This window comes from Heloderma suspectum, chromosome Z, assembly GCF_057233095.1.
Source record: "Heloderma suspectum isolate Gila_16-S chromosome Z, 16-S_ref, whole genome shotgun sequence".
Classification (NCBI taxonomy): domain Eukaryota; kingdom Metazoa; phylum Chordata; class Lepidosauria; order Squamata; family Helodermatidae; genus Heloderma; species Heloderma suspectum.
The window spans coordinates 5,689,136-5,703,453 of record NC_139476.1 but is presented as its reverse complement, the minus strand read 5'-3'; the positions used below and the strand labels follow the sequence as shown (position 1 = coordinate 5,703,453).

The following is a 14,318-nucleotide window of genomic DNA, read 5'->3' as shown; positions in this document are numbered from 1 at the left end:
ATAGATAGATGTTACATGTGATAGATAGATAGATAGATAGATAGATAGATAGATAGATAGATAGATATTACATGTGATCGATTGGTCGGTCGGTCGGTCGATCGATAGATAGATAGATAGATAGATAGATATTACATGTGATAGATAGATAGATAGATAGATAGATAGATAGATAGATAGAAAATAAATAGCAGTGGATCTCCTCAACTGAGCAAAGGGTTGGACTACATGAGCTTTTGAGTTCCTTTCCAACTCTAGGACTCGATCATCCCACTCCTGCATTTTGCCCTGACCTTTTCTCTCTGTTTGTTTGTCCAGCTGGCGGTTTGCCTTTTACATCACTTCCTTCTGCTTTGGTCTGCTTATCCTCTACGATGTGAGTACCAAGACCCTTCCTGGTTTTATAGGTCGTCGTCAAAACAGGCAGCCGAGTGCATTGTGCATTCCTCCCTGCCACATTGGATGTTTCCATTTTTGGTTGGAAGAGTTTGGGAGCATGGGAATGGGAGGGGTAAGTTTATCAGAGGTCAAAGGCAAAGCGGCATCACGCTGTTGTAGGTCTCTACCCTTATCACTAGAACAGGCGTGGGGAACCTCAGGTCTGGGGCCAAATCTGGCTTCCCTGGGGGCTGCACCCACTTCCTGTGGCCCCACCCTCTTTCCTCCAAACACTGAACTTTCTAAAAAGGTTGAAATGCCTCCTGTAAAGCTTACTGGCTGGCAGGAAGAGCTTTCAGCTACAATAGACGGCCTTTGGGGAGAGGAATTTGGCCCCACCCCTTTCATGCTTCCCCCTTTTGCCCTGCCTCCTTTGCCTTTTGCCCCACCCACCATGGCAATGCAGCCCCCGAGAGGTCCTCTGAAATTGAATTCAGACCTCAGACCTGAAACTGAATTCTGATGAAAGAGGTTCTTCACGCCTGTGCTACTGGTTCTTCTTCCAGTTTTAATGTTGCCATAAGACGTGGCATATGGAATGTTGTGGTAGCATACAATTATTCTTACGGGACTGTCTGTCTTTGTAGAAACCCTGGTTCTGGGATCATCGTGAGTGCTGGGTCGATTACCCTCAGCAGGTAAATAGCAACTGAGAACCGTGAAAGGCGATCCATGGAATGGTGTGTGCAAGTTACACATACGCGCACACAAAAATAACATGAAAGTGACATGCAATTGGCCTTTACAAACATTAAAAATTGTAGTTTTTTCAAGGTTTTTATTATATTTCTTTTATATATTTTTACATTTTGTCATAGGTGTCGTTCCATATCAGTATAACGTTTTAACACCGTTGTTTTTAGATGTTACAATTCTGTTTTTATTTTATATATTGTGACACATATATTTTGGGTGCAATCTTTTTAATGTTTGCACTTTCCAGCATTCAGTCATTTTAATTGTCCATATTTTTGTCCCTTAACTTTGGCTTTTGTCCACTGGAGGCTGGTGTCTCTGTGAATCTATTCTGGGTTTCAGCCAAAACTCTAAAGGAGCTATGCAAGGTGCTGAACCCTATCCCCAAAAAAGGTCTAGCACCTTGGATAGCTGCTTTAGAATTCTGGCTGGTTCTAACTGAAACCCAGAATGGATGCACAGCCCCACCAAAATTGGAGCCCCCAGCCTCCACTAGTCCAACAGATCCGGACAGCATCATATATGATGAACAGTGGACATTTTGGGGCTTGATCCAGCATAGGCAGGTCTTATAAAGTTCCCTTACTGCCCTGTCCCACAGAAAATTAAAGTGCTCGTTGGTACTTCGATTTTTCTTTTCTCTCCACAAAGTGCTTGCAACCAGTCCTCTAGCTCTCATATGCATGGTTGGACATTTTGTTCTTTTATATAAACTTCTTTGGGGGCCCTTGTTCATGGTATAAAAATGCTTTAATAAATAAAATAAATAAATATGGTGTGTATCTAAGCAAGAGCCCTCGATGACTATGTTACAGGCAGAAGTCCAACAGGCAATGCTGCCCCCATGACTGTATTTCCATCCTGGTACCAGGAGAAACTACGCCAGATGAATTTCCACCCACAATATGGCCTAGGTGCTGTTGTCTTTGTAGAAATGCCAGCTGAGTTTTCTGGTAGAAATGCTGGCTGAATTTCTGTCTACAATATGGCCTTGAATGCCGTTTTCCTGGTAGAAAATGCGAGGTACAAATCAAATTGAATCAATAATAAAATAGATACCTATTTTATTGAAATGAGGGCCACTCATTTCTCACTCACCCGCCACCGCAGGTGTTCGGAATTAGTGTGATGACACAGCTTCTCTCCCCAACGCCCTTTCCTTTTCTCTGGCACTGCAGCCGCTCCTGCCCTCTGTCTTTGGTTACTACATGCTGGTGCTTTCCTTCTACTGCTCTTTGGTCTTCACCCTGCCTTTTGACATCAAGCGGAAGGTGAGTGCAAGGTCTGGACACAGTTCAGCCAGGGCTGGACAAGAAGCCCCGGTTTGGGGACGCGAAGTAACCCCGTTCCTCTGCCGAGGGAGCTCAGATTCAGCAACCAGCGGATGGTGACACAGCTGCTTCCTGTGGCTGGGAGGGCCCCAAATAAAGGCCAGACCATCCTCCCCCTGAGCAAGAGCGTCCTTGACTCTTCCTTGTGAGAGTCTATTCCTAGGTTCAAGGTTCGAGGACATGACATGTGGCAGTGACTCATTTGTCATGGAGTATCCAAAGATCTTCTCTCGAGGCTCTGCTTCCATTATCGCAAGAATAACATCCTATGGGAGCATGGGATCAGGACGTATTGGCTAGCTCCCGTGACATTGCCTTCTACCAAGGAGTGCCACATTTTTCTCATCCCCTCAGAATTCTCTTTTGAAGTGCCACATAAATGCAAGGTGTCAGTGACAGGCGAACTCTGTCCAGCTCTCCTCAGGAGGAAAGGAACCCCAGATCCTTTCCTGACCCCAATGCAAGGTGCAGAAAATGGTTCCCCTTCTCTCCAATACACCCCAACACACCCTCATTACCACCACCACCCCCAATACCTCCTTACTTTCTCTTTACACACCTGGCTAGTAGCAGTGGGAACAACAGTGGGTTATAGGGGGAGAACTCTTCCCTATTTGGCTTGTTGTATTTGTAGTCTTCCAACAGCTCCTTCCAGTGCAATGACTACAAATCTCAGAGGCCTCTGTGCCTTTCCCTCGGGTGTGCTGAACCCGAGAGCAATAGAGATGGAGGCAGGTGGGGAACAGAGGGCAGTAAAGAGATTTCCTCCTCACCTTCCCCTATATCTTAATGCTGTTGCCACTGGTCAGGTGTGTAAAGGGAAGGCGGGAAGGCGTTTGACAGAGTGGGGGTTGATGGGGAGAGTTTTCAGGACTGGCTGGGAGTAGGGACGTACTTGTCAAAGAACTTGTCAATTTCATCTTGTCAATTTCACTTGTCTGGCAGGAAGGGGTGCCAGAGGAAGTAGGATATGGAGAGGGTGAAACTGACAAGGATATTATGCCTAAGGGAATATGCCTAGGTCAGGCTGCGTAGCGGACAGGCAGACTTGTGATCATGTACACCTGCACATGATCGCCAATAAAGTTTTTTTTTTTATAAATTATATAAATTTTATATAAATTATAACCCCTTTTGAAGATTCCCCCCATCCAATTTGCACAAATTACCATTTGTGTAAATGGGTCCGGAGTCGGGGGGGGGGGAGAAATCTGCTGCAGTCTACCACAGCGTAGTGGAATGTAAACACTGCAGAATCCTGTCAGGCTTAAATGGGCCAGAATTCCCAGCATCGTACATCCCTAGCTGGGAGGGACAGAGATAAGCCAGGAATTCTTCTCCGGCTCAGATTTTGATCCGGGATGGATAAGAATTCAGAGGCTCGTAAAGCTTGGCTGTCCTTTGATCTGGGCTTTTATGCCTCCTTTCCAGGGAGTTCTTTTCCCAGCCTGGTTCATAGGAACTTCTCTGGAGTCCCCCCGCTCATGATTGATAAAAACCCCTTTGGGCCCATTTCGCGTTCCGGGGCAGCTCTGTAGCCTTCTCCTCTTCCGCCACTTTAGGACTTCCATGAACAGATTGTCCACCACGCTGCCACCATCTTCCTGATCAGCTTCTCATACTGCGCCAACTACATCCGGATCGGCACCCTGGTCATACTCATACATGATGTTTCGGACTGCCTCCTGGAGGTAAGTGGTGTCCCCGTGCCCCAGAGGAGCTGACATAGGTGTATAGATGGACCGATTTCTCCTCCATGCATTTATTGAATTCCCTTCTTAAAAGAACATAAGAAGACCCCCATGGAATCAGACCAACGGCCCACCTAAGTCCAGTATCCTGTACCATCAACACGTCTTCTTATGGTAATTAATTATGTGTTGTGTCTGAAGAACAACTCCGGCCTTCTCCTAACTGGTGCCCCTCTGGATGTCATGGACTGCTAGTCTGGAGAAGGCTGAAGGACTCTCTTTTGTCTCTCCTGAATCTACTGCCCATAAGTTTTAGCTGGGTGTCCCTGACCGATTATTTCACTATTAAAAGAAAAGAAGGAAAATGGGAGTTAATCAGTAAATAAAGCATCCCTCCTGCCTTTGCAGAAAATTGAGACCGAGACAATTCAGAAAGACAATTTCAGGGGCAATTCTGGGGCAATTCAGTACTAGTCTCCCCAACACCCTCAGCCGAGATCAATATAAGGGGCTGAACCTAAAATCGATACACTTTTAATTGAAGATGCTGGAAACCTTTGCTGAAGGTAGGGATGTACGAAAGTCCCTTACCTGATCCCGAAGCTTGATTCGCGGTGGGGGGGAGGCGCTCCGTCCCTCCCCCCGAAATTCTGGCCGGGGGGGAGGCGCCCCGTCCCTCCCCCCCGAAATTCTGGCGGGGGGGAGGTGCCCCGTGCCTCCCCTCCGAAATTCTGGCCAGGGGGGAGGTGCCCCGTCCCTCCCCCCTGAAATTCTGGCCGGGGGGGAGGCACCCCGTCCCTCCGGCCACGAATTCTGCTGTCCTGCCGGGATGCAAATGGTGGCGGCCGTAGCCGCCGCCGTTTGCGTCCCTGCAGTCAGCCATGATAGGCTACATAAATCTTTACGTAGCCTATCACAGCTGAGTGAAAGAAAAAAAACCCGCGCGTACGCAAATGGCGGTGCCCATGGGCACCGCCATTTGCGTACGCGCTTTCCCCCCCCCCCCAAAGTCAGCCGTGATAGCCTACGTAAACATTTACGTAGCCTATCACGGTGTTTTTTGAAAATCTAGCCGTGATAGGCTACGTAAATCTTTACGTAGCCTATCACGTTTGTTTGTGGTTTTTTTTGTTTTACTTGGAAATGGCGGCGGCGGCAGCCGGTCGGAAGACTGGCCGCCACAACCGCCGCTGCCAAACCGCCGCCAAACCGCCTCCGGAGCCGCCGCCGCCAGGGACATTCGCACAAGGTAAGTGGGGGGGGGGGTGCGGGGGGGCAGAGCATTTCTCCACCGATTTCAGGGGGCCGAATGCGCTGGCATTTGGCCTCCCTGAGATTCATGGAGAAATTCTTCATGGAGAACTTCCAGCTGTAATTCAAGGGGTTTGACAAAAGTGGGGCACTATCCATTCAGGAAGGACAGCCAGTGGCATACACACACACCCATCGTTGGTGGCTCATAAGTAATGGAACGAATGGCTGACAAGCAGCTGCGTGGCCAAGTGTGGACTGTTTCCTGGGTGCCCCATGACCAAGCAAGCAGATAAAAGGCCTGGAGGTGGTTCTGAGTGTTACATTTGCATTTGGTAGCTGTTCCCTGGAACTCCCAACATGAGGTCCAAAGAGGCGAGTGAAGGAGGCCATCATTAGGCTGAGGAAACAACATAAACCCATCAGAGAGATAGCAAAAACAGTGGGAGTGGCCAACACAACAGTCTGGAACATCCTGAAAAAGAAGGAATTACCTGGCAAGCTCAGCAACAGCAAAAGGCCTGGCAGACCACGGAAGACAACTAAAGTGGATGACCGCAGAATGCTGCTCATGGTGAAGAGGAACCCTTGCACAACATCTAGCCAGGTCAAGAACGCTCTTGAGGAGGCAGGCATGTCATTGTCAACATCTACAGTCAAGAGACGGCTTTATGAATGTAAATACAGAGGCCTCACAACAAGGTGCAAACCACTGGTAACGCTCAAGAACTGAAAGGCCAGATTAGCCTTTGCCAGTAAACACCTAAAAAAGCCTGCCCAGTTCTGGAATAAGATTCTTTGGACTGATGAAACCAAGATTAACTTGCACCAGAATGATGGGAAGAGAAATGTATGGAGAAGGAAAGGAACAGCTCATGATCCAAAGCATGCCACATCATCTGTCAAACATGGTGGAGGCAGTGTTATGGCCTGGGCATGTATGGCTGCCAATGGAACTGGGTCACTGGTGTTTATTGATGACCTGACTGCTGATAAAAGCAGTAGGACGAATTCTGAAGTGCATAGGGCTACACTTTCTGCTCAGATTCAGCCGAATGGTGCCAAACTGATAGGACGCCGCTTCATATTGCAGATGGATCATGACCCAAAACATACAGCAAAAGCTACCCAAGCGTTTGTCCAGGCAATGAAGTGGGATGTTCTTCAATAGCCAAGTCAGTCACCTGGTCTCAACCCAATAGAGCATGCTTTTCACCTACTGAAGACAAGACTGAAGGCAGAAAGACCCACAAACAAGCAGCAGCTGAAGGCAGCTGCAGTGAAGGCCTGGCAAAGCGTCTCGAGGGAGGAAACTCAGCATTTGGTCATGTCCATGGGTTCCAGACTTCAGGCAGTCATTGACTGCAAAGGATTTTCATCCGGGTATTAAAGGTGACCCTTAAGTTTGAAATGATGTTGATTTGTTCCATTACTTATGAGCCACGAACGATGGGTGTGTGTGTATGCCACCAGCTGTCCTTCCTGAATGGTTAGTGCCCCACTTTTGTCAAACTCCTTGAATTACAGCTGGAAGTCCTGACTTCGCTCCCATCTGGGTGTGTTTCCTTTCAACTTCAATGTGGTGGTGTGTAGAGGCCAGCTGCCAAAACAGTTATCCTTGTTCCAATATTTCTGGCCCTGACTGTACTTGTGAGTGGACATTACAGCAGGATTTTGGTCACAGGGAAAGTTTTGCTGGATAATATCATCAAATGTGATGTGTGGAACCTGCAGTTGAATTCCACTTCCAGCTAAATGGCAGAAAAGCCAAACCTCAGCCACATAAAGGGAAGTGATGACTCAGGAAGCAATGGCAGAGCCTGGTGTGAACTCATATCATTCTTCTTCTTTTTAATTCAAACTGTCATGGCTTCCCTCTACACCCTCTGCTGGCTCTGGGAATCTTTCACAAAATGTTCAGGAGAAAATCAGAACGAGAAAGGCAAAGCAAAGGGAAGGGAAGCCCAAAAATAATAATGCACTGTTAATCCATGGAACTCACTGCCACAGGTTGTTCCGTTGGTGAATATAAAAAAATATTCGTAGTCTTGTGCTCCCCGACCCCCTTCCATATCACCTTTTATTTCCCATTCCTCTTTTTCTATCTCATTCCTCATTGTCCTGCTTAAGCTTGACTGAAATCCAGTGGAGGCTGGTGGCTCCAATGTCAGTGAAGCTACACTCTACCACAGCGTAGTGGAATGTAAACACTGCAGAATCCTGTCGGGCTTAAATGGACCAGAATTCCCAGCACCGTACATCCCTAGCTGGGAGGGATAGAGATAAGCCAGGAATGGGTTTCAGTCAGATCCAGCCAGAACTGGTTTGCACCTTGGATAGCTTCTTTAGAGTTCTGACTGGTTCTGATTGTAACCTGGAGTGGATTCACCACCCCACTGACATCAGAGCCTCCACTGCTGAAATCTAGAGCAAGAGTGGGGAAACTCAGGCCGGGGGGCCAAATCTGCCGTTCTCGGGTTCTCAGTCGAGACTATGGTTTATCCAAACAAGCCAGGATCACAAACTGACATCAGAGCCTCCACTGCTGAAATCTAGAGCAAGAGTGGGGAAACTCAGGCCAGGGGGCCAAATCTGCCATTCTCGGGTTCTCAGTCGAGACTATGGTTTATCCAAACAAGCCAGGATCACAAACCGACATTCGAAATTTGCTGGTTCGGACAAAAGGTTGATCAAGTGAACCATGGTTTGTCCTGCCTCAGACGTAACGACAAACCACAGATAGCTGGAAACTCCTTGAGGCCAGGCCAGAGGAGGAGAAGGGAGGAGGGAGTGTGTGACATGTAACATTGAGCAGGGGTGTAAAACTCCAGGCTTGGGGGCAAAATCTGGCCCCCTTGGAATCTCAGCCCAGCCCCAGCCCTCTTCCCACAAGCACTGATTGTTTAGTGATTTCCTGGCCTTTGTGCAGTTTCCCCCCCATTCTAAAAGACTGAAATATCTCTCCTTAGTTACTGTCAGTAAGAGCTTGGTGCTGCAATACGCTGATAGTTTTGTATATTTGGCCCCTTCCCGTTTCCCTTTGGCCCCACCCACCACTGGAATGCAGCTCCCAAGCCCCGCTCCGAAATTGAATTTGGCCCTGTGGCTGAAAGAGGTTCAACACCCCTGATCTAGAGACTGATTTTTTCAATAACGCTGCAGAGGTTCATGCTTTATAACCATCAAATGTACCCTTGAAGACAATTCGGAAGCTGCAGCTGGTACAGAACGCGGCGGCTCGCCTGATTAAAGGCAGCCGCCGGCGAGATCACATCACTCCAGTGCTGAAGGAGTTGCACTGGTTACCAGTTGTTTTCCGGACCAAATTCAAGGTGTTGGTTTTGACCTTTAAAACCCTATGTGGTTCCGGCCCAGCCTATCTTAAGGAGTGCCTCCAGCAACACCAGACAGGCCGCTCAACAAGATCAGCCTCGGATGGCCTTCTCTCTGTCCCATCAGCCAGGACAGCTAGACTGGTGGGGACGAGGGAGAGGGCCTTTTCTGTGGTGGCCCCCACTCTGTGGAACTCCCTCCCTAGGGAACTCCGCCATGCCCCCTCTTTAATGAGCTTCTGCCATGCATTAAAAACGTGGTTGTTCAGGGAGGCATTTGGGGTGGGTTAGGGTATTTTAGAAAATGTTTTTATTGTAGAATTGTATTGTTTAAAACTGTTTTATTATATGTTGTACATCGCCCAAAGTGGCTGGGTGACCAGCCAGATGGGCGATTAATAAATTTAATTAATAAATAAATGGAGGCATCATTTCACTATCAGATGCCTCTTTTTCTCCCTGATAGTGTCCATTTCTAAAAAGAAATCATCTCAAGTTTTTGTTTTCATTTTAGCTACGACATTCCCCCTTTTGGTTTGATTATTATTTCTCCTTATTGTTGTAAATAAGTGGTACAGACCCTCTTTCATCAGAATGTTTGGAGTCTTGACTGTAAGATAGGAACCTCATCTTTCCATAGTGCCTACTCGCAAGTATGTTACTTTCAGCAAAGGTTCCTAACAACTTGAACTAAAAGTTGATCGATTTTAGGTTCAGTCCATTACATTGCTTCTTGTTGATCTTGGCTAAGCTTAAGTAGTTAAGGTGGGTAGACTACTAATTAATTGCCCCTGAATTGCCCCTTAAATAGTCTCTAATAGCTTTGTTACAGACGTATTTGTGCAACACTCTCCTTTACTATTTTAATTTTTTCCCCAGCCCACCAAGATATTCAACTACCTGAAGTGGCGGCAGATTTGTAATGTTCTTTTTCTCACTTTCTCGGCTGTTTTTCTGTTCACCCGTCTGGTGATTTTCCCCTACAAGTAAGTTTCATCTCTGGGTTTTTATTTCAGAAATTTCTGAGCAATTTCTACAAATTGCAACCAAATTTGCACAAATTGATCGGAAATTTACGCAAATTGCAGAAATTGCGCAAAAACCCGCCATGCAAAATGCTTGGAAAATCCACGAACTGGCCCAACTCACTGCAGATCAAACTGGACATCACACCGGGAACCGAAATGAAGTCCGGGGCCCAAATCTAGGAAAACATGTCGAACTTCATCCCACAAATTGATTTCTCCAGCATCCCTATAGAAAATCACATAGTTCAAAAAGCCACATACAACTTTCCAAAAAGTCTTTGGAAAGGGGGCATGACTGAGTCTGACATCTTTGTAGGCCAGGCCATGCTTTCCCCATCTAGACCCACATGCCTAAGTTAGAACATGAGTTCTAAAACCGTTACTTGCACACATGAGCATTAAAAACAACAAATGAAAAACATTAACTTGGAGGCATATGAGAAATTCATTTCCATTCACTGATGAATTTACACGGTTTGCTCCAACATCCCCGAGTTTGCGATACATTTCACAAGGGGAAAGATATGTTTGAAAAATACGTACGCTGGAAGAATACTTGTGAAAAATGTATGCTTTGGCTTTTTTAAGTGCGTACAAATGTGTTTTAATCCGTGGGAGAAGATTGCGTACTTTTAAATATATGCCCGAGTATACGATTGTCATGCAAACAGAAAAAAAAATAGAAGCGTGTAATCTGGTACGGGCATGAGTCAGACTGAGGTTTTAGGTGGAACTCAGAGAACTCGACAAGCTCGGGTTTTGATGCTTTTCACATCCCTGTTGATTCCTTAAAAACACCTTTTTGCCTCCCACAGAGTCCTCTACAACACATATTACTACTCCATGGAGCTCTTCCAGCCCTTCTTCGGCTACTATTTCATGAACGCACTGCTGATGATCCTGCAACTCCTCCACTTCTTCTGGTCCTGCCTGATTGTTCAAATGGTTTATAAATTCATGGGGTGCGGCATGGTACGGACAGAAATTGGACAGGGTTGGGTGGGAGCCTTCATTGGTGTGCATGTCTGCATCAGTAATTTGGGAAGGGGGAGTTACTCTATATGGCATCCCTCTCCTTCCTCTGTCCCCCCACCCCCCACGTAGAATTTGAAATTGGTAAGCTTTGCAGGGCAGAGACTGGTCCTCTTGTACTCTGCAAAGTATTATCATTTATTCATTTGTTATGTTTCCATCCTGCCTTTTCCTCCAAGAACCCCAAGGCGGGGTACTTGATCTTCCTCCTCTCTGTTTCACCCTCACAACAACCCTGTGAGGTAGGTTAGGCTGAGAGTCAGCAACTGGCCCAAAGCAGGGATGTGTGAGAATTTCATTTTTGCTCACAAAACATGCGAGCATGCCCCTTTGAAGCTCCAAAAACAGGTGTATGCCAAAAATATTTGTGAATTGTTGAACACGTGCTCATGTTTGTCCCATTCCTGATTCCTAGTTCGATTTGTGCAAATTTCTTAATTCGCACGAATTTCTTCTGTAGCCTGAATCAGCCCAACTGTAGCCTATGGAGGAAAGTTTAGCCAATTAGGAGATTTGCACAAATTTGGGGAAACTTGCATAAATCTCCAGTTCGATTTGCTCAATTTGCAGAAGTTTCCCATTCATGCAGAGCGAGCAGTGAACGCAAATGGGAGTCAGGCATGAAACAATTTCTAGCAATTGCGAACATGGCTTGTTCGCCCATTTCTGTCCCAAAGTAACCTGGTGAGCTTCATGGCCGAGTGGGGACTAGAATCCAGGTCTTCAAAGTTCCAGTCCAACACCCTAACCACTGCACCACACTGGCTCTCAAAATACCCTGCACATGGCAGGTACAAAATAAATAAATTACAGGGGAATCTGTTGACGGCCATCTGGGAAATTGGCGCCTGGACATGCTCAAGTTGCCCTCCCCTGATTTATATGGTGTGGTGGGGCGGGAGTGCTGTCATTGGTGACTGTGAAGGTTTGAGGCCTACAGAGGCAAAGGAAAAAACTGGTCAGGCTTAGAGGCCTGGAGTTTTCTGTTGGGAGGGGTAACCCTGAGAAGAGTAGTTTCATTCCTCCTGTTAGGTGTCAGTTTCATTTCTCCGGTTAAGTTTCATTTCTTCAGGTTTGAAGCAGTACTTTCAGTTTTGAGGGAGGAGGGTATATAAAGAGAGTGAGAGAGCCAGTAAGAAAGAGTCGGGGAGACCAGAGCCTGAAGAGGGAACAGGAAGCAGCAGCCTGGAGAAGACTAAGTATAGCTAGGCTAAAGGAACTTGCATTTTGCCACGTTTATTTGCTCTTAATGCCTTTTGTATCACTGAGCTCTATTTTGTAAATGCCTTTAGTTGTGATTTGCTAGTTTTAAATTTCCCAGTAAACTGTTGTGGTTAAACCCTGTGCCTAGAGTGTCAGTCACCCCACGTCTACAGCCTAAACCTTGCATTACTGGGAAGGTGAAGTTTAAAAGAAGGAAGGTGGAACTCTTAAGGAGACAAGAGAGCCTTAAGGAGTTGCTCAGGGGGTCCAGGTTGTAAGGGGAACCTTGACAGTGACCAAAGATTCGGTTCTCTCTTTCTCACAGATGGAAAAGGATCTGAGGAGCGACACGGACGAAAGCGAGAAGAGTGACGAGGACATGGGGCAGGAGAAGGAAGCCAAGAAAAATGGTACCAGCCATTACGAGCCCAGCAGCAATGGCAGCTGTATCAGCAAAGACACACCCTTGCAGCTGAACAGCCAAAGCCCCCCGGCCAGCGGTCACACCACAACCAGATAACCCCAGCTGGCTGCGCCAACTGCCTCTCGCCGACTACTCCTGCCCTGCGCCCGTACTACCTTGCCCTCGCTTCTCGTAGTCCTGGAAGGGCGTAATCCTGGCCTCCTAACCAAATCTCGACTCCCTCCAAAAAAAAACGAAAACAACACCCAAGGGTTGTGCTGCTTTCCGTCATGTTATCATCGTCGTTACGCTCATAGTCTCGAGGTTGGACAGAGTGGAAGGGGACGAAAAGGGATCACGTGGAATAAAGACAGCTGTGCCTGTTTTCATAGGTCGGTCCGAATCAAGGCTGCGACAACCATTCCAAACATGTGATGCCTGCCAGGTAATCAACAGCATCATCTGGTTGGCTGAGTTTTCCAGGAGCCCACGCCAGAGGACAGGAAGTGGACAAGTGAACGCGAGTGATCCCAGCTCATGGATCTGGGAGGGGGGAGAAGGGAGAAAGGCCGGAACTGGGAGATTATGATGCCCTTGGAACAGGCAGAGTCTCCATGATGGTGGCACACGAGGAGGAGTGTTAAGGCAGCGCAGATGTCCAATAGCCAGTGGTGTGGCGGGGTGTGGGATTCACGGGGAAGGTGTCAGACCCAGAAGTTGCTGGACGCTGTTTGAGGGTTTGCATGGGGTTCTTGTCGCTCGGAACTCAGTAGAGGTGCAAGAAGGACCTTTGCATCTCTACAGGACATGACAAGAGGGAGGAGAAAGGAGAGAGGAGGAATTGGTGGGGTTTTTTTTTTAGTGTCTCTCATTGTAGGGTACCACAATTGATCGTTGGGTGGACCATTGGCCAGGAGAAAGGTTGCCATGCTACCCCCCTCCCCAAATGAAAAGGGGGGAATTGAACTTGATTTTACAACTTCAAGACACACTATCTCCTCCCAGGTGGGAATTGGGGTGGGTCCCATTCTGGTTGTATTTTCAGTTTCTTTCCTGACGTTACTGCCCAGTGACCTCGAGAGCAACCTCACCCAACTGCTGGAACCAATAATAATAAAGTAATTCCAGAAAAACAAAACCAATTGGTTGCCTCTCTCCATTTTAATCAGTCTGCCTTTCATCTCCACAAAAGACCCCAAAGCAACTGGAATGTTTTATTTGTGAGAAACGGAGGCGCCAAGGTCAATCCCACCCATTCCCCCAACCCCTCAGTCCTGGTTATACAAAAGCAGTCTGCACATGCTCAGAGACACTCTCTTATTAACACAGTTGGGCTGCATCTCGAAGGCTACCTGAAGCAGCAGGCTTGGAGCACTGTCAAAGGCAGTTGAATAAGAGACATACAGATCTGGTGTGAGCCCAATCCACCAGGGAGCTCTGAATGATGTGGGAGAAATTTGGTTTGCATTTTGATGATAACTCTATCTAATTCACCTTTCCCAGCCCAGTTCACCAGCCTCCTGCAATCTGGTGCCCTTCAGATGTTTTTGACTTCCACATGCCATCAGCCCCAGCAACACCCAGTCTGGAATGCTGGGTGTTGTAGTCTCAAACATCTGGAGGTGCATCAGGTTTGGTTTGCGACATGTGAACCAAAATGCAATTATCCTTCAGCATTTGTGTGTCTCCAAATTTTACAATGCAGTTTCCCAATCCAAACCTGGGTACAAAAACGTTAGGGGGAAAGTGAGTGCAAAAACACAGCATTTCATGGAAAAGACATACAAAGATGCATTCTATAAGAGGAACTTGCTTGCAGAAAATAAAAGAACAATCTATTCACCAAAATTGCATTAAAATGCATATATTAGGGGAAACGAACACAAAAATTTGTACGAATTTTCATGCAGACT

General features: G+C 47.0%; 1 protein-coding gene across 1 annotated transcript in view; it reads left to right on the top strand.

Moving 5' to 3' along the window:
* CERS4 (ceramide synthase 4) overlaps positions 1–13,533 on the top strand; it is a 66,311-nt gene extending 52,778 nt beyond the window's left edge. The window contains exons 5-11 of the mRNA XM_084826273.1: positions 319–376; positions 1,026–1,076; positions 2,313–2,405; positions 4,028–4,156; positions 9,619–9,725; positions 10,583–10,739; positions 12,328–13,533. Of these exons, the coding sequence (XP_084682399.1) occupies positions 319–376; positions 1,026–1,076; positions 2,313–2,405; positions 4,028–4,156; positions 9,619–9,725; positions 10,583–10,739; positions 12,328–12,522 (790 nt within the window). The 3' untranslated portion in view covers positions 12,523–13,533. The remainder of the gene's footprint in view (positions 1–318; positions 377–1,025; positions 1,077–2,312; positions 2,406–4,027; positions 4,157–9,618; positions 9,726–10,582; positions 10,740–12,327) is intronic.
* The last annotated feature ends 785 nt before the right edge of the window (positions 13,534–14,318 follow it).